The sequence below is a fragment of the Accipiter gentilis genome, chromosome 32 (genome assembly GCF_929443795.1).
Source record: "Accipiter gentilis chromosome 32, bAccGen1.1, whole genome shotgun sequence".
Taxonomy (NCBI): Eukaryota; Metazoa; Chordata; class Aves; order Accipitriformes; family Accipitridae; genus Astur; species Astur gentilis.
The window spans coordinates 14,758,229-14,778,310 of record NC_064911.1 but is presented as its reverse complement, the minus strand read 5'-3'; the positions used below and the strand labels follow the sequence as shown (position 1 = coordinate 14,778,310).

At 36.9% G+C, this 20,082-nt stretch overlaps 1 protein-coding gene across 10 annotated transcripts in view; it reads right to left on the bottom strand.

Annotated features, from left to right (window-relative positions):
• The window catches only part of DMD (dystrophin), a 1,191,992-nt gene that overhangs the window by 728,797 nt on the left and 443,113 nt on the right, over positions 1 to 20,082 (bottom strand). For all 10 annotated transcript variants that reach the window (XM_049835325.1, XM_049835324.1, XM_049835302.1 and 7 more), the window contains 6 exons: positions 17,465 to 17,706; positions 15,548 to 15,728; positions 7,901 to 8,046; positions 6,700 to 6,912; positions 2,971 to 3,084; positions 1,302 to 1,457 (listed from right to left, as the gene is read on the bottom strand). In XM_049835325.1, the coding sequence (XP_049691282.1) occupies positions 1,302 to 1,457; positions 2,971 to 3,084; positions 6,700 to 6,912; positions 7,901 to 8,046; positions 15,548 to 15,728; positions 17,465 to 17,706 (1,052 nt within the window). The remainder of the gene's footprint in view (positions 1 to 1,301; positions 1,458 to 2,970; positions 3,085 to 6,699; positions 6,913 to 7,900; positions 8,047 to 15,547; positions 15,729 to 17,464; positions 17,707 to 20,082) is intronic.

Below are 20,082 nucleotides of genomic sequence, written 5' to 3'. Positions count from 1 at the left end.
CAAGTATCAAAGCAGAACCGTATGGGGCCCTGCAAAATTGCCTCTCCCTCAGTCGCAGCACCAGAAGAGGGTATTCTTCCATCACCTGGAAAGAGCACCCGAATGCCAATTGTTAGCTCTCACAGTCCAAATCCTTCCAAGAAATCCCCACAGACCAAACCGATTTTTGTATTCACTACTCCTGTGTTTTAATAGCTATTACTGAAGAAGTCGTGTTAGAAATGCCCACTGAGAGGCAATAATTTGTGCTGTGTATTGAATGGAACTATTGCAGGCAAATTTTCAGGGAAGTCAGAAAACAACTGTAACAGACTTCTAAAACTCATAAGGCATCACTTGAAATTTCTGTGAGAGAACTGCAAAGTTATCAAATTTATTAATGTTACAAAAAGAAGCAATTAAAAACTCCACATTAGTCAGACGGGAAGGACTACATAACTGGATCAATAAAATGTCTTACAGATTTCAAGGATGAACTTTTTTGATAACTGTTTATCTGAACAATATACAGAGGCTATTTTTCACATGTAAAGTGAATAAAAATCTTAGAAAGCATTAGACCACCTTGAACGGTAATAGTTTTACTATTATGCAAATACACACTAAAAAAGGTAGAAAACAGAATGAACAATTAGAAAAAAAATACAAAATGAAAGACGTTTCTTTTGAACTATCATAAAGAATCCAAATGCCATCAATGAAACAATAGCAATTTTAAGCTTCCTTAATCTGTAAAATTATTTATTAAGAATGTCTTTAATTAAAACAAAAGAATGGTCCTTTCCTGTTATGCCCCATTCTCCCAAATTCGTGTGATCATTGGAGACTAATTTACACACATGCTTATGCGCACATACTCTTAATTCCAGGTTATTGAATTCTGAACTCTTCACTGCTTTAGTGTCTTATTTCTTCTGGAGCATTGACACGTGAGTACAATGACGCAAAAGAAAATGTAACGCTAAATACAGAACTGGATTTTTCGGCAAATGCCTATATACCACTTTCAGAAAGCTAGTTTTGCAGGAACCATAAATTACATTGCTGTTAAGATCTAAGATATTACTATATAACTTTGTTATAAAAATCGTAAGATATTGTATTATAATATAAAGAAATATACTTTCCATGCATTGCTACATGCTAAATAAAATTCCTAAAATAGAATTTTAATTAATGTGAACCAAATATGTCTAAATTCTGTTTCATATCTACTGGATATGCATAGAAAGACAAATTCTGCCAATAAGAAACCTGATTATGAATTTAAAATTAACCAGTCACAGAGGGAGACTTGATACCTGTTGGCAAATGTGTTCCCATTGAACATTGAGATCCTTTAGTTCTGTCTCTATTCTGGAAGCAAATTCTGGCTCTGCTTCACTCTTCATTTTCTTCCCAACCTCGTTAACACTGTTCAAACTGGGCTGGATTGTCTGGATATCATTTACTAAAGCCTAAAGGAAGAGCAGAAGATTAGGCAAGCAGCATTCACACAAATTTTCAGATATGCTATCCCTATCAAAACATGTCTACATGAGATTCTGACATGTCTTTGGTCCAGATCTCCAGTCAAATGAGCACAAGTAACAGACTGAACTATGAAAATAAATTAAAAAGGAATAAGCAGTTGTAATATGGTAAGCTATGCTATGTCAGATAAAGTTTATTTGCAAAAATATATATTATGTAACTTTCAAACGTTACATATATACTATATATACACTTATCTATAAAGCTATATTACATATCTATTACAATGCCTAGATCTTTTATTCACATTTGTGAAAGAGCATCCCATCATAATGGTGGAAAACAGCCACCTTATTAACTACACCAGCATTACCCTTGGGTTGGTAATTCACCTGGTAACTTCCTTAAAATGATCTGATTGGTGATATTTTCTGGTTATGTCTAGTTATTAGAATTTTATTTGTGGTTGAATATTATTTAAGCCCTGAGCTAGTTCTAAATTGCCACTTCCAACTTTATTTCCTAAGGCCTTCTTCAGTGCTGCAGATGTTACCTGGGCTTCCTACACAGTGGAAAAGGCTGGAAGCGTAAACACATAAAAGATGATGAAGATTTTGGTAGCTTTATTATATATTTGACAGTAATGGCTAATATTTGTACAAACTCTTCATAAATTCAGGTGAAAGATTCTAAAGGAGTTACATGTAACTTACTACTCTGTAGAGATAAGACCTGTCCTATATAATTTATAATCATTTTTATTTAAATAAGGGGTAAGAGAGAAAGTCTGAGGAGCTCGGAGTTCTGCAAGATCAATATGTATGTTTCATAATATTTACACATCCTGTCAGAACACTTACAGAACCTGTAAATTCCACGGAACATATAGACAGGGACTATCATGGATTACAAGATTCACCACACTTACACAGTCTGTTGGGAAAGGCAGAAGAATTTGTAAACCCTGTGATGGAAGTATCAATACTTCATGATGCTTTAAAACTCTGCTGGGACAAAGTCCTGGAACTTGTAAGTGTAGTGAGAAAAAAAATGGACATAACTCACAACACCCGCAAGTTCTTTCGGTACAGTCAGAAAAGCGTCTGAATAATAGATAAGGAGAAAGATCTTCTGGCACAGATTACACAGCTTATAACAAATAAACATGCAATGTTTGTAAACGCAACAAAGTAAATAAACAGTTATCTTAAAAGGCTACTAACTTATTTGCTGCAAGTACCCTCTTTGATGTTTTGCTCCTGCTATAAATACATAATACAGTCACCGTATGCCTCCTCTCTGTATTAAAGTTCCCAATTTTTTAACAGAATTTTCCTTCAAACCCGGGAAATGCAGGAGGTTCAAACAGCTTGCAGAAGAAAATCCCCTTACAACACAGATTTATTTTTAGGAACAGTAATCATTTGTGTAACTTCTGTATAAGCCAGGCTCACAGAGAAGAATCGAATAATTGCCAAGCAGGCAGGGAATACTTACTGTACATTGCTCAAGTTGCTTTTCCAGTGCTTCTGAATCACCAAGGGCAGGCCACTCTTCCTTCAGAAAAACATCCACTTCAGCCATCCACTTCTTCAGCGTTTTAGTGTCGTTCTGTTTATTAAAAAGACATTTTATTACATTGCCCAGAACCTGACTGGCAATAGCGTAACTCATCCTGGCACTATGACTAAAATTCATCGCAATGTAATTTCAAGATTATTGAACTGTCTGAAAAATACAAACACAGCAAACAAGCAAACCCAATTTTATCTGGGACTGTCATCGACTCTTTAGCCTGCACTCTGACCATTTCTGCCCAAGTTTAACGTGTCTATGAGTGGGCAACTTTCTGGCTCTCAAATTTCTGCCTTCCAAATATCACTTGCGCTTAGATGCTGCATGCGTGTTCATTGGTTCCTTGTATAGCTTCAGATGACTTATAATGGGAAATTAATTCAGGTTCACCTATCAAATCCTCCTGTGCTTCAATTTCAATTTCAGGCTCCTTTTGGAAGTTGCATGCTCTATTGCCTATTTCTTTACCGGAACACAACACAGAAAAACTCCCTTACTACTCAGAATGAAAAAAAAAAATATTAATTGTAACTGAAACAGTAATTGAAACAAATTCACTTCAGAAACTAAAATCATATAATGACTCAATGAATCATTTCAGAGACTGGCTCTTAGTCTCTGAACTAACAGTAATTTAGTTACTGTTTCTAACACTTGAATATTTGTAATCAGTAATTTGCTTTTAATAAATTAATAAATAAAGCTGAACACAAAATGCCCGAAGAGAGGGAATTCTACCAGTCCCAGGCAACTTTTCATAGATCATCCAATACCTTGAAAGGTAGAATGAGATTTAAAAAATGTCTCTTAAATGTCCCTTAAAATGCCACCTTCGGTAAACAATTAGATGCAGATGTTAAAATAAAAATTACAAATGGCAAAAATTTGAAAGGAAAATTATAAAGCGTTTGTTCATCAAACTGTTTTCATCAACAGCAAACTACAGATTGATATTATATGCTGAAAAGCTGAATTAAAGCACAAAAATAGACATTTTGTTAGAATACAGACTGTGCCCTAAAATATGTACAAAAATACCTTAGCGACTGTTACGATAGATAACCAAAAGGAACATTTTCCTAGTGTGCTTGATATATTTAATAACAACAGGCTACCATGGAAAATGAACTGAATTAATAGAAATAATTATACCGAAATTATCAGTATACTTCAGAATGGCAATTATTAAAACACTGTTAAAGTGTCTACTGTGCATTCCATTATCAGTCAGTAAAAATAGTTCAGAATCATATTTCATGATGAAACTTTAATACCTTTAGAAGAATACTTTAAGTATAGTTCATTAATGCTGCAAAATATAGATCTGATGGAATTTACTTAAAGAGATCAGTCTCCAGTTACCAATGAAAATCAAATGTATGACTTGCACTTTGAATCAGACTGTAAATGCATTTTATTTATTGACACTGATTTCATCGTATCCCATGCTGACGCATTCCATAAATTGCAACAGCTAAACCAATCGTCTGGAAGAGAAGTCATTCAAGGAGTTGAAAAGACAATGACTTATTTCAACTGTGTACTACAGTGACTTCAGCAATAAATATAAAGGCTAAGATCTGTACGCAACAATAGCTCACACAGCTTGAAAACTACGTGCTCTACACACTGCATGGTCACGATGTTCAGGACTTTCTCCTTTTAGGAGTAGTGGGGAAACCTCTAAACTTCTGTCCAGAAAATTTGGGGAGAGAGGGGGGAGACAGAAGTTTTAATTTCTCAGGCAATTACAAATATTTCATTATACCACTGATAAAATCTGCTTTGCAGTTTTCCTACTTATATTGGGTTCCAGCTGTCTCCAATGGACCCACCGCAGGACACAGCTGACCCCGTGGTCACCTAGTGACACCTCTGCGATAATATAGTTAAAAAAGGGGAAAAACGCCAGAGAGGCAAAGGAGGAGAGGAAAAAAAGTGAGAAGCAACCCAAGGTGGGTGAAGAAGGAGGGGAGGAGATGCTCCAGGGGCCGGCGCAGAGATTCCCCTGCAGCCCGTGGGGAAGACCCTGGTGGGCTGTCCCCCTGCAGCCTGGGGAGGACCCCACGCTGGAGCAGGTATTTCCTAAAGGACTGCAGCCCGTGGGAGGACCCACGCTGGAGCAGGGGAAGCGAGTGAGGAGGAAGGAGCAGCAGAGAGGAGCTGGTATGGCCTGAGCACAGCTCCCGTCCCCCTGCGGCCCTGGGCGAGAGAGGAGATGAGTAAAGCAAGGGAGTGCGGACTACAAAAAAGAGGGAGGGGAAGAGGTGTTTTAATGTCTGTCTTTGTTTCTCACTACACAAATCTATTTTAATTTTCCCCGAGTTGTATCTGTTTTGCCCATAATGGTAACTGGAAAGTGATCTCCTTGTCTTTTTCTCAGTCTAAGAGCTTTTCCATCCTATTTTCTCCCCCTGTCCTGCTGAGGACAGGGAGAGAGAGAGAGCAGCTGGGGCATCTAGCTGCTGGCCAAGGTTATCCCACCATACCATTAAACTTCATTTCATGGCCAGCTTCAAACACCAGAGATGTAGCTATGGAGCCAAAGCTACAATTTAGAGCAATGTGGCATTTCACTAGCTAAATGATAAATGGTACTGATAAAATGTCTTACTTTTTTTCTATAATGAGGTTTTTTTCCTCTACAAAGCAGAAGTGTAAGAATACTTTGACAGAAGATTTATTCCTGACCAGACAACTCTATTGAATTAAGCTGAAAATAACAATTACAGTTCACATGCTACTGTATTATAATTCACAACATGGAGCTAATCATGTTCTACTTCCAGCAAACCAAAGCCAAGGACAGAAATATTTGATGTTCTAAACAGAAGAAATACAGAGCAACAACACCGAGAAGAAAGACGCTGTGAGAACACAGCTTTGAGTATGGCTGCAGGACCTCAACCTTCAGAATTTTCTTTGTGATATTGCCCATGAGTATGCAAGTGTTTGTTTGCATAGGGGTGAAGAAAGAAAAAGATCTAAAAAAAATTTAAAAATACTTTCCCCATTTTTGTGACTGGTTGACCTGAATTCCTTTGAAACCTGTCCCTTGAAATTATATAGAAATAGAACAGGAATATGTTAAAAATGGACTTCTTTTAAATCTTTTAACACCTAAGTCATAGACATCCCCTGTAATGCTGATACATGTGATTTATAAATAAGTATAAATAGCAGATCCTCACAATGACAGAAAGAGTGTAAGGTTCCAATGCTGTCATTCTAAATACCAGAAAATTCACACAGTTGTATAAGTCATATACACTTCTGCTTTCTGGCAACTGCTGCCAAGATACTACCATATTACAAATGACTTTAATTACGTAAGTGAATCCATTAAAGTCAATATAGTTACAGCTACTTCAGCTGCATGAAAAATAAGTAGAGGAATATTAGTAGCAATTGCACTGAAATCAAAGTTAAGCTCTGCTATTGAAACAACATAGGCAGAAACAGCCAGAAAATCAGAATTCAAAGTACAATCTTGGATCCACCAAAATCGAGTGAACATTTTAATATATTTTATGTATTGTTTTGATATTTCACTTCAGTGTTACTTTCTTGAGGTGTATAAATGCGTTCTGTGCCTGTCCCACAGCCACAAGCCACCACATAGTAGTTGAGGCTGAAAAAAGCTTGGTTAACCTGGAATCGCTGGAGTTTGGTCATAAGCTCCTCAAGTTTCTGGCAATGTTCCACCAGCTGCGCCGATAATTTCTTCCAGCGGCCAAGGATCACCTCAATCTCCGATCGATATCTTTGGCTGACTTCTGCAGGGGCTTTCCTGGACATGTCTTCCACGGTTGTGCTGAGATAGTTGAGGCCTTTTTGTTGCTCTTGCAGAGAACTTTGTAGAGCCTATGGATAAGAAGCAAATAGTATCCCGATTCATGTGTCGGGCGATTCTCTTTGTTTCACAAACACAGGTGAGACTGCTGAAGAAAGGACTGAAAACTAAAGATGTAGGTCACCTTTGGTAAAACATCCAATGACATATTCTACTGAGCAATTTGGAATTGCTTTTCTCACACAAACTAGAAAGTAGATTTTTTTTAGTTGAACTGAAAATACAACCAGAGGTATTTATACTTGTTAATAGTGCTGTTCTACATTCACCTCATTAATTTGAGATTGGAATTGAAAATGGCCCCAGTGATTACACTTTCAAAAAGAATGAGACTATACACGGAGAAAAAGAATAAACTTAGAACAGCTTCTGTGATTTAAAGTTTTTGATAAGTTCTCAAAACTTTTGCAATTCTTAGCCCCAATTTGCTGCAACTAACTTTTTTTCTGTATTCTACTTCTTATTTCTGAATGTCCATTACTAGTTGTACCAAACAACATGCTCATTAGCCATCCAAGAGTAGAACAATATCAAACATTGACATGCAGGGAAGGTTTGTACCCTCTGGCAAAACTTGTTCCACATTTGTGTCTGCTTGTAAATCCGACAGGAAATCTGACAAAGCCCGTGCTGCATTTTGCAAATCACCTTTGTTTCCATGTCAGCTCTGGAAAATGAAATGAACTAAATCTACATTTAACTACCAGCGCTATAATAAAAGGAATATTTTGTATATCACAGGGACAAACAACAGCCTTTCCTTAACATGTTTGGTATCTTATAAAATTGGTTTCAATGGTGAAGAACACTTTCAATCCTTTAACTTTAGGAATCGATCCTAAGTAAGTATCCACCGTCTGCTGAAGCCCTTGCCTAAAACCCGAATGGCTACAATTCACTCAAGATCCATCAGCTTCAGCAAACTCATGACGACTAAGGGTTCTGTTCCTCTAAACTTTACATTTGAGACTTTTTTTTCCCCACAGCCTGACCACTCACCTTGAGCTCCCTGAGTCTCTGCTCCATGATTTCATATTCAGCAACCGCAACCTGAGGCATGGAGAGTTTAGTTTCCGACTGCTGGATCCACACAAGGATAGTGCTCATTGTCTCTTTGTATTGTGCAGGAGGCAAGCTGTCAGAAACTACGTTCAATGGGGAAAGAAAGAAAATCATTTTGTGCTTCATTATTTGGTTTGCTGACAGAAGAAGTCTGATAAAACACTGAGCCTTATGGAAGTCAATGGCTATTTTGCAACAGATTGCAACAGGCCCAGTATGTCACTACCAGATTTTTCCAAAAAATGTGGAAGCTGAAAACTTTTGAAGAATGAATGCACTCATTCTAATGTTCCTGGTATCTCCATCATTTTGTCAGTTGTGTGTCATTTGACTGTCTTGTTATAGGTCACACGACAACTAGTTCAAATATGTGTGTTTAGAGATCAACAGACAAACTATTGTACTTAACCCAAAATCTAATTTCAGAAATGCATTAAGAAATAGCATTCCCCTTTAAGGCCCACGTTTGTGTGTTTGGTGTTTCTGTTCAAGTAAAAGGTTCTGTTTAAGACATCTGTTAAAAGCTTAGAAAATTAATCTTTCTTCTGCATTAAAGTTGAATTTTATTGAACTGTGCTTATTGTGCCAACATTACAGCTGCTGTAAATAGACAACATCTGGCACACATGTGAGCAACTCATTAGCAGAGATACTGCCTCCGCCCTCAACAACAGTTGCTTCTATACTCATTGACAAAAGTAGAGACAAATAGCATGGCTGGTTGGAAACAAAACATTTCCAACCTGTACCACATAATAATGAAGTATATAAAAGCTCAAAAAAATGTTACGCTTATTTGGATCTCCTGTATGTCTCTGGTGCTTCAGAAAGAACTGTACTGAGAAATGATAGAGCTGTCCAAAAAGCAATTTTGACAAACAACACAGTTATAAATTTTTAAGTGCAAGCTTGCTTACATTCTCATATAGCAACACCTGGCAGAATGTACTTCAGGTTTTAACCTAATTTTTCAGTTGATCAACAGAATGTTACTTGAAAAAACCTTGTATTTTCAGTTAGGCATCATACCGACATACTAAAATCAGGGCAATTTAGGCTGTCTCTTGTGGAGTATGCACATTTTTATGGCATACTTTCCTCACAAAAATCTTGGCTGATCTGATTTATCACACGCATCCGGGGATGTACAAAAGATAGGACTTGGTACCAGGAAAGACAAGAATTTCTTCCCTTGTGATGTATTTTCTTTACACAGAAACCAATAGTAATACATTCTTGGAAACACAGAAGGAAAACATTTTCCATCTCATCAAATACCATTTTAAATCTTTTTATTTCCTTAGTGAGATTTGTATTGTCTTTGACTCATTTAATCCAAACAATTCCTACTTTAGCATAAAACATGCATTTAAACACATCACTCCAAATGAATGGAGATATAATTTCAACAGTTCAGATATGTTAAAGGAGGATACAACTTTTAATCTGCAGTTTCATTTAGAAATATGAAATGGAGTTCAGTATTGTGATGTAATGTTTGATGACTTCTATAAATCATTTTCTCCTTTAAATGACAAACAAATCTTAGGACTGGTGTATGACTTCAGGCAGCTATATAAAAGAATAGCTATTTTGGTAGTAGCGAGGAGTACCTCAGAACGGGTAAAACCACAAGATGCGCTGTTACAGCAAACTCCACCAAACTGCACGAAAGTCTTATCCTGAAAGTTTGCCAATGATAATAATTTTAAACCCGTCCAAACACTGCAGATGCTTTGTCCGATTTTTAACAAATTATGTTCTCTACTATTTGAAGGACTAAATAAGAGTTCAAGTGGGATCACAGATGTTGATTTAATCAAGCTAGTAGCTTTCCAATTCAGTTATTAAATACTCCTTTTAAAAAGCACTTTTAAGTTCAGTGAAGCAATAGTTTTCCTATTTCATTTTTCCAGGTTCCTAGTAGTAAAATACTAGTTTTCAAAGCCTTTTGCCTACCTAGAGTTTTTGGGGCTTCATGTTAGTTTTTTGGTTTGGTGTTTTTTGGTTTTGGTGGGTTTTTTGCAGGGTGGGGGATGGTTGGTTGTTGGTGGGTTTTTTTTGTTTGTTTGTTTGTTTTTTTTTAAGGTAGACAATGTGTCAGCATTTTCATCCACAAGGAAGCATATTAACATCTTAGATGACACTTCGAAGAGCCTATATTGGTTTTGCAACTCATCACGCCAACGGTGAGAATTCAAACTCCTACAGTGGGATTCACGTTACCTAATTTAAGCTGTCTAAATAAGCTAAAGCATTTACGGTCTCTCTGTGGGCAGTATGAATCTCTAAATTCCCCATGCTCACAACATAAACACACAGCCAGGCCTGTTTATTTTTATCCTAAAATTTGCTTTGTGATACTAAAGTTTGTGGATTAAAGTCCACATGATAAGCACAGTGCATTAATATGGATCCTGCTATATTATATGAAAAATTAAAGTGGTAGTCAGAAATATATAGCATGTCCGCAACCCAAGCTTTAGCTAAACTAGGCCCATGACAGCACTGTAACAAAATACCACAGAGGGAAAATACAAATATGTTACTGTGAAATATCAGACTACAGTTCCCATCCCATAATAGGAAAATGTTGTTGCATTAATCTTTTCCACTTGTAGGGAATGCATTTGGGTGTGACTAACATCGTAACCCTTGAGAACTGACAGGCAAATACATTTACACTTGCATATTTATTTTAGAGAAAGTGCCTAAATTTGGAAATACAGTGTGCAGATAGATATTTGGTTAGGATATATTTTTAATAAGTAGAAGTATTTAAACATGTGAAAATAGCTTTCCAAATAAGTAAAATACTTTTTGTTTGTTTGTTTTTCCTTCCAGCTTCCTTTTTTGTGACCAGATTTTCCAGTCAAAAATCTTTTCCCAAATCAGAAATTAAATGAGAATACAATTATCTCAACACAGTTATCAAATCACACTGGATATGCTGCAATATGTATCTCCTACAGTCAGGACAAATCCCACTGTTCAGCACGTCATTGTGAAAGAAGAAGAAAGGCAATAAATATAGGGATCATTTTAGTAAAGACTTATTCCCTGAAATGAAGGAAGTAGATTGAGCTGCATGTGTTTCCCATAAAAATCTCCTCAATAGTAACTGCAGTGTAAAAGCATGCTGAATTTCTCACAGCTTTCTTTTGCTTATTTTGTAATACAAATACTTGAAGCTATTTGTCAAAGTCTTCACACTGATGACTTCATAAACGCTGTGATTCCCTTCTCTCACATCTTTCACCAGAAACTGTTAAAGTGGAATCATAAGGAATCTTGTATAATTTATAATCAATGTTCTGCAAGTGGTTTAACACTTTGAATTCTCTTATTTATTAAGCTCTTAAAAGAAACAGAAAGGAAGCCCTTCTCCAGTTCTACAAGATCTATTGTAAGAATAAATATCTTTTAAAGATACAAAACTTTTTAGGTGGTTTTATTTCCCATTCTTATAAATTTTCACTTTTACCATGGAGGAAAAGGATACAGTGACCTATGGAGTAGAGGAGATTATCTCATACACATTCATGTCACAGGTTGCTTTGTCCTTTCATTCTTTGTTTAAATAAAAAATAATTACCAGAGGAAATGGATGCAAAAGAAAAATGAAATTACTTGCATGTTACTTATTAAAACAGTATTTTCTCACACACACATCTGAGCTGTATCTTCAGCTCAAAAGACACATTGAATGAAAGTTAAGCAAACTTTATCCCTCAAAACCAAACAGCAATGAATATTATTGCTACTTAATCACAGTTCAGCTCTTAAGAAGAATTAGTTATGACATTTACAGGACTTAAAATTTTTCTTCTTCACGTATGCAATGATTGGTGAAAGATTATTATAGATACCATAACAATTTCAGTGTCACTTACAACTCAGAGCATGAAAATAAGTTAGCAGTTCAAAGTTTAAGCAAAAGCAGACAAACGACAGACTAAATCTCCAAATGGTCATCATACTGTTACGGTTATTGGGGTTTGTTGTCTTATAAAATTATGCCAAGACTGAGTTGCGTGAACTCTAAGTAATGCAACCCTCTTTAAGATACTGTACTAGCGGATTAGGGTGAAAAGTGGTGTACTTGCAAAATAACTGTCAGTCAGCGTGGGGTGGGTAAATAAAAAGTCTAAAGAATCTTGAGTTGATATAGAAGGCAAAAACTTTCTAAAGTGCTTTTTGAAATAAAGAGGAAAAACCTCATTTGAATGCCGATGAATAATTCATCATTAATAATAATAACAACAACAATAATGATGACGATGACTTCACCTTTGGGAATTACTGATCCTGCAAAGGTAGAATCAGGATTTGAAAGCAAAGCACAGTGCATGAATTTATGAAGCAGAGAGAAATGGAAATAAATATGACTTTTCCTTTGCTATCTCCACCCTGATATTCTTAATTTCACCTGCCAGAAAATCTTTTTTTTTTTTAGTTTTTTTTTTTTTTTAGTTACTTTCTAAAACTCTAACGACACTCCCCAAATCCCCCCCGAAGAACAGTCTTGTCAAATTGAGAACATGTATCTCACTGAAAACCACAGCTGGATAAGAGTTCACCACAGCAAGACTAAAAAGCAGAAAGCACCTTAAATGGAGTTTAGTCCAGTCACAGAACAAGAGGAATGCTGGAATGAATCAGCTGCCACCTGGGAGGTAGTTTGACCCCAGGAGTATTCACTTACCTGACACTGACTGACAGCTCTCCCTGGGCGGAGGGGGGATGGGAGGCTGACCAGGCTGCTCCCCAGAAATCTCTCTGACAGCAGCAGTTAATTTTAAGACAAGTAAATATAAAGTTCAATCCCTCATTCTTCACTGGGGCAATTATAAAACTAAGAATTTCCTTGGGAAATCACATTATTTGTATTCGACTCCTTGCCGTGATTGTCCATTTCACTGCCTTGTGTACATTACCGAATAGTGCAAAGCACTGTCTGACCTCTATTTTGTCTATATTCCACTATTCTAGAAATGACTCTAAGTGTGGTTGGGGAGGAGGGAGAGCTAGAATGATGGATACGCCATCTTCAAAAGGATCAATTACCTATGGATATACAGACATTCTATAAAGTAAGAAAAATGGGTCATATTTCCTCCTATTTTATGAGGTTGTATTGCTTTCATAAACAACATTGCAAAATAGTGAAAAAACAACCAAATAGGTTTTAGAATTGGCTTTAGATTAGGTTTTATAACTGGAAATGCTAATCAAATCATGGAGAAAAACATTTGAGAAAATCTGAGTTCATCTTTAATAATGTTTTATTAAGAAATCTGCTGTGTAGCATAGAGAAACTACTAAGCACTCTTGAACCTAAAAAAAAAAACAAAAAAACCCCAAACAAAAACACCACTATCCTCAAAAAAACCCACCAAACAAAAAAATACTTGAGGGAGACAATCTCCTAGAACTGGAGAAAACATTTTTTTTTTTTGCGGGGGGGAATTCCCTTGGGAAATAGAACAGAATAGCTAAATAACCTTATCCATCAGAAAAGATAATGGAGTAATGGAACATTAAAAACCAAACCAAACCACACAACAACCCCCCCCCCCCCCCCCCCATTAAAACCCCAAACCCCTAATGATGAATCAAAAATCCTTTTAACATTAAACCCCCCAATTATGGGGAGGGGGTGTGGTGGTGTAAAAAAAATAAATAATCTTTCTAGCACATGTAGGTTATATGTACAGGGAAGGAAAAAAGGAGCAAAGGAGCGAACACTACCATTGATCTGCAAAACACTATTCAGTCATTAGGAAATTCTTCTATCCACAGAAAATAATTAATTGCAAATAATTTATGGAAATAAAAGATGGAAATATCTAAGATGCTCTATCAAAATTTCAACATTTTCTATTAAACTAAACTATTTATATCTTAAAATAAAGACATAGGATGCTGCCTTTTCTCCATCTGTTCAACAGAAGAAAAACAGTCATTGAAGAAAGCGGAAGAAACTCAGATTCAAAGAGCCAAACTTTCTATGCTTCAGCTTTCCGGGGGGTGTGGGGGGGTGTTGGTTCACATTTTTTGATTCATAAGATTTTCCGGAAATGGGATCAGACCTAACACAGTATCCCAAGCATGATCGTTCATATCTACAGCAGAGGTATGAAAGGCAGTTCGCACTTTGGATAAAACAGTGTATAACATTTCAGAAGATAAAATATGATTGACCCAATAATCTCACCTAAAATATCACTACAGGTGTGGGAGTGGGAATGAACAGCTCCTGCCAGGAAGAACTTTTCCAAAGCCCCTGCCTTGCGGCATTACAGGTCAGGCAGTGAACACTATTCATCTCACAGGACTAACCAACTGGTTAGTTCATGAGGTCTCACCTCTCATGAGGTTTGAGGTGAGGCAAAACCAGCAATTACGCAAAATTAGGTACAGAAGAAATCATAAAGAAGTTAGCATTTACCGTATTTTTCCTGTGGGCAGAATGGTGACTGATTTCAGTGTATAAAACAGCGTGGCATTAACAGTTTTTATATCTTACCCGTTGTATGTCTTGACTTTAGAGTTACGAATAAACTTTACGCTCCTTAGTATTAAATTTCTACAGGTCATTCTTTCATCACTTGCTATAGCACACTTGCATTTTATTTCTTCAGTTCTGCTATGCGTCATCACCTCTCCAGTTCGAGTGTGTGTGCATGTGTGAAATAACTACAGCAGCGCAATAATGCAGTGTTGTTGAAAAAAATCCACACCTCTCCATCGAAGAATTTGGGAGGAATATTATAAAGATCCACTAGAAGGAGCTAGCACTATGTCTAATACCAAAACAGTACAGTCATTTAGAGATTCATTGGTTAAGGGGCAAATAACCTCTTTGCTGCTGAGAAAAATTATATTTTTTTGTCCAATACTGTCTTTTAAATGTCATAATCAACTACAGAAAGTGTACAGTAGTCACTGACATGCTACATAGCTTTAATAAGGAATAAAGACAACTTTCTATTTTGGTTTAGCATTTTCCCCCTTTTGAAACACGCATTTTATTACAAGTTTTGTAAATAATGTTATAACTGGTAGTGATATATTCTGTGTTGCAAAACGAACAGTTCACCACATGATGAAAAACTAGATACACTAAAGTAGCTACTTGCTTTGATGAGCTTTACGGAGTTAAATTTCTATTCTATGAAAATGCAGAGCAGATTCTCTCCTGCAATTAAGCGCTCTCTCCTCTCCACTGACTGAGGTACAACAGCCCTGTCTTATAACCCGCCTAAACAAAGACAGTTTTATGTTCCTAAAAAATCACTGAATCCATCCATAAACATGCTAACAAGAGGAGATCTGGTGGTAGAACTACACTGAGTATAACCTTTGCTTCTGAATAGGGTACCTTCCCTTGTTTTCCTATTAATTTAAAATATCTAACACACTGACAATTTCTGAAAGACTAATTCAATTGCAAAAAGACCACCTAAGCTGCACTACTAGTTTAGCGTGACAAAAGCAAATACAAAAGTAGGAAAGCAAAATGTATACACCTATTCTTTGCATGCTAGTCAGGCAAACTGACTTCTTGTCATGAACACTTACTGGTCTGTAGTCGCTTTTCTCTGGCATGCATGTCAGCAAGTATTTGTTTGAAATGGCTGGTAAAAGCAGCAAGGTCAGCATCCAGAAACACTGGCCCTTGTTCTTTCTCTTTGAGCGCTTGACTTTGAGCCTTTAGCCGTTCAATTTGAGGCTGAAGGGTTGACATTCGGATGATTTCGTCCTGCGAGTTTGAACAAAAAACATCAAGATAAAGCTGTCCGACAAATCAAATCACTAGTGCCATGAAATCACCACATCCATACCTCTGTTCCCCAGATGATGCTCTTACCATTGTTTAAAGTCACTTTCACACGACATTATCATGTTAGTAGTGTAACCCTCAAAGAAAATGAGATAGATTATACATTAATATTCCATGCCTAAGGAGCATCCTTTTCATGTGGAGCTGGGAAGATAAAAACTCCACATGTCCCATAATCCTGGGCTCACCCCTGTTAGATTACGTCCAGGCTAAATAGCACGATGCAGGAAAAGGAGAGGTGAAGACCCACAGTGATTTCTAGCAGCCCCACAGTAACACTTTGCAGGTTGAGGTTAGAATCAAATTGAATTGAACAGACCAGACTATTTCAGTTGGAAGGGACCTACAAGGATCATCTAGTCCAACTGCCAGAGCGGTTCAGGGCTGACCAAAAGTTAAAGCATGTTATTAAGGGCATTGTCCAAATGCCTCTTAAACACTGACAGCCTTGGGGCACCGACCACCTCTCTAGGAAGCCTGTTCCAGTATTTCAGCACCCTCTGGGTAAAGAAATGCTTCCTAATGTCCAGTCTAAACCTCCCCTGGTGCAGCTTTGACCATTCCCACGTGTCCTGGCACTGCACCCCAGGGAGAAGAGCTCAGCACCTCCCTCTCCACGTCCCCTCCTGAGGAAGCTGTAGAGAGCAAGGAGGTTGTGCTTTTATGCCTTCAGGAAACCTTGTACACACTGTGACACTTGCAACTACTGAGTAAAAAGGAATGAGGAAAGTAAGCCAAATGTACAGTTCATACTAGAGCTACTCTAAGAGAAGCTTTCTGCAAGAAAAAAGAGAACCTTTGTAAGCACAATGACAGCTTGGAAATGCCCCCAAAATAGAAGTAATAGCATAGATCTAAATTTGGGGTTCAAACATTGTTTTCAGTCTGAGAGCTTCTGGAGCCAGAGATTTCATAACGTCAAACTTCTACTAGCATGTCATGCAATTTATAATTCATCATTACATCTCAATAGTTTCCTGTCAATATTAGCTTGTAAGTAATCCCCATCCACAGACTTGTCTGCATAAGAGGGATAAGCAAATTTCTGTGATGGTGCAGAACACAAATGAAAACAGTTAGGGGGAATAATAAGTGAATTGGTGTGTCCATTTTTGTACAACTACTGTAATTCTGTCATATGATGACAGAAGAATATTCCTCCATTTGACTACACAATCCACCCTGCATCAAAATACAGGATATGTAACAAGTGGTCTGCAATGGGAGAATTTTGGACTTGACCATGAAGACAATTTTCTGGCCCAGATCCTTATGACAGAGGTGATGAGCAATGGTTTCCTCATGAAGAACCAAAGACACAGATTCTTACAGGCCCCCCCCCCCCCCCCCAAAAAAAAAAAAAAAACCAGGAAAAAAGTTTAGGGGCATAGTTCCCTAGCTTTATGTATCTAAGTAGCTTAATAACTAAATATTTGGGGCAGAGCTTTAAATACCCATATACTAGGTGCTGTTGCCTCTTTATTTCTTTACCAATCTTTCCTTTTCTTTGAATAAATATTTTCAATAATTACCTTGGAAAGATAAGGAGTCTATTTTCCACTTTTATATTGAAATAGCGTAGGTCATAATCTGGCCCACAGTTGGAACACCTATGAAGTACAATACCATAAAAAACTTGGAGAAGAATCTCTAACCTTGCATTTTTCCAACTGAGTTTTTACTATAGCAGGATCTGTTGCTGGTGCGGGTTGTGCTTTCAGCCAGTTTTCTGCAGTAATTGCTGTCTGCTCCAGTTGCTGCAGCTGGGAGTAGAAGTCAATGATGTTATTTTGGTACTCCAGCCATGCCAGTCTTTCACTCAGCAACTGACAGAACTCAATCCAGCGGCTCTTCAGCTGCTCTGAGGCTTGTCTAATGTTGTCAGCATTCAGACCCTCTAGAAAGAAAACAGGAGAAGACAACACTTAAATAAGTCACAAAGAAAAAAGTAAAATAATTTAAAAATTCAATTTCTGTATTTGAAAGCTCATAAATCCAGTTAATGATTTATCATCAAACAACAGTCCTGAACATACAGATGTTACACATTAGTGGAGAAAGCATTTCAAAAATATTTTAAGTTGCTGCCAGGGTACTTTTGTTGCTATGGGAATGAATTATAAAGTGCATTAAAGTACAAGAATGGGAATAAAGCAGAAAGTAGAGATACAATACATAAAGCTAATTAAAACTGCCATAAGAAATAAGAAAATGCCTGACAGCTGGATTTTGAAAACTACGTCTGGACTGTAATTAGACTTTAATGTACAAGACTGTTGGGTTTTTTTATAAAAAGACCAATTCAAATGAATGGGAACTATATTCCGCAGTTATTTTGATGTTTTTGATAATCCAACCCTTAAGTTTTGCATTACATGTTACTTTAGAAATATCATAAACACTAAGGAATAAACATATGATCAGATCAAACCTCCATCTAGGCCAGTCCCGTGTGTCCAACAGTGACCATCAGTAAATATTAAGCAAAGACTGAGAGCTGGGAAACCATGGGTGACCCTTCTCTACGATTATTTTCAGACAGGTTTGGTTTCTCTGATATAGTTTGCCTATTTCTGTCTATTGTTCAATAATCACGCTTAAATTAAAGTTCATAAAAGAAAACTGACTTTAGTTATTGCAGACAAGGCAATTATTGAGAACTATTTAAAGGCAAAAGAGCTCTATACACTCTGTGAAGAAAGGAAGGCAATATATGCCAAAGATAATCAAAGGGGTCTTACAAGAACATAATTTATAATTATTGCAAAACTTGAACTCAGGTTGAGTTCAAAACAATATGAACTTAAGCATCTCATTTATTTTGCAGAGGAATTTTAAATGTAATCCCTAACCTTTTTTACTGGCATGACATGTAATGATGCACACAACAATAGGATCAATATTGATTTCAAAATTGAGAAACTTCTCAATTCATTCAGTAATGCTATACGCTTAAGACATTAACATCATCACCACTTAGTCATACAGTAGTTAACCAGTAAAACAGAAGGGACGTTTTTATAAAAATAATCAAGTTTAGAGTGTTTCTCTCTCTCTTAAAAATAAGTTTAAAAACAAATGAGACAAAAGCCTTCAGTGCTATACTTCGTGAGTTTTGATACGCCGTCAATATGGTTTACCTTATTTGCAACCTGTGCTTCCAATCTGCAGGAGAATTTCTTTATCAGGGATAAAAAATAGTAAAGTTCACGAGCAATGTTTGAAGGCAGAACATCAGAACTGGAGTCCTAATTACAGCTAAATGCCTTAAAAAATTAATGGAATTTCATTATAATAAAATTTTCTATGGAATGACTATAATGCATACTATATGGTAAACTGCACTAAATGATAATCTGGGATCGTGTCTGTTGCGGAGCACCATACTTCTCTGGCAAATCCTATTCTGGATTCAGCTCAGGGCTATTCCATTCAGATTCACTTGGGAACAGCCCACTCGGAATCAGACTGCGCAGTACCTGACAGAAGTTCCCTGGACATGCTCTGTTTCTGGGATGTTGCCCTAGACAAGCAAATTATACATGATTTCAAGAAGTACAAGCAAAAACGTAGAAAGGCAGGAAGTCCAGTACTACTGGGAGATAATGGCAACTGTGGTGGTTGGAGTGGCTATACACACACATTATACTCCCGAAACTGGATAGCACAATTTAAAGGGTATAAAAGGAATCTTATACCATAAAGAGGTAAACTGTATTTTGACACATCTTAATAAAATCCAACGGTGATCTGGTCTTCTGTGTGTGTGTGTGTGTTTGCATCTGGAGATGTCATATGCATAACTACATTTTCTTAAAGTGTAATATCTAATGAACATATAGCAATATGGGAAGAGGCAGCATAAACCTGAATGGCACAGCACAATCAAAGATGACCAGGCACACAGATGCTGAATCTTGCCAACAGCAAGAACAAACATATATATAGATAAGCCTTTAACTATGCTATATTTCAACAATTGCTTCTGTCCTTTTGTGACTTTGGGTATAAAAATGCTGTGTACTCATAACAGAGAGCAGGCATCTTTGCCACTGTGTCCATGATTACCTCTGAACCTGGAAGACACTGCCTAGGAGTTTAGCAGAGCAGATATAAAAGATTACTTTTATTTATTCCTCCTTTCCTCTCTTTTCAGCTGCCACAGTCTCCAAAGTACCCTTAGGCAAGACTATGATTAGCAGGGGAAGTGCAGTCATGGATTCTCCTTACATAATAATACTTTTCACTGTTTTATTTTCTTCAAGGATTCAGA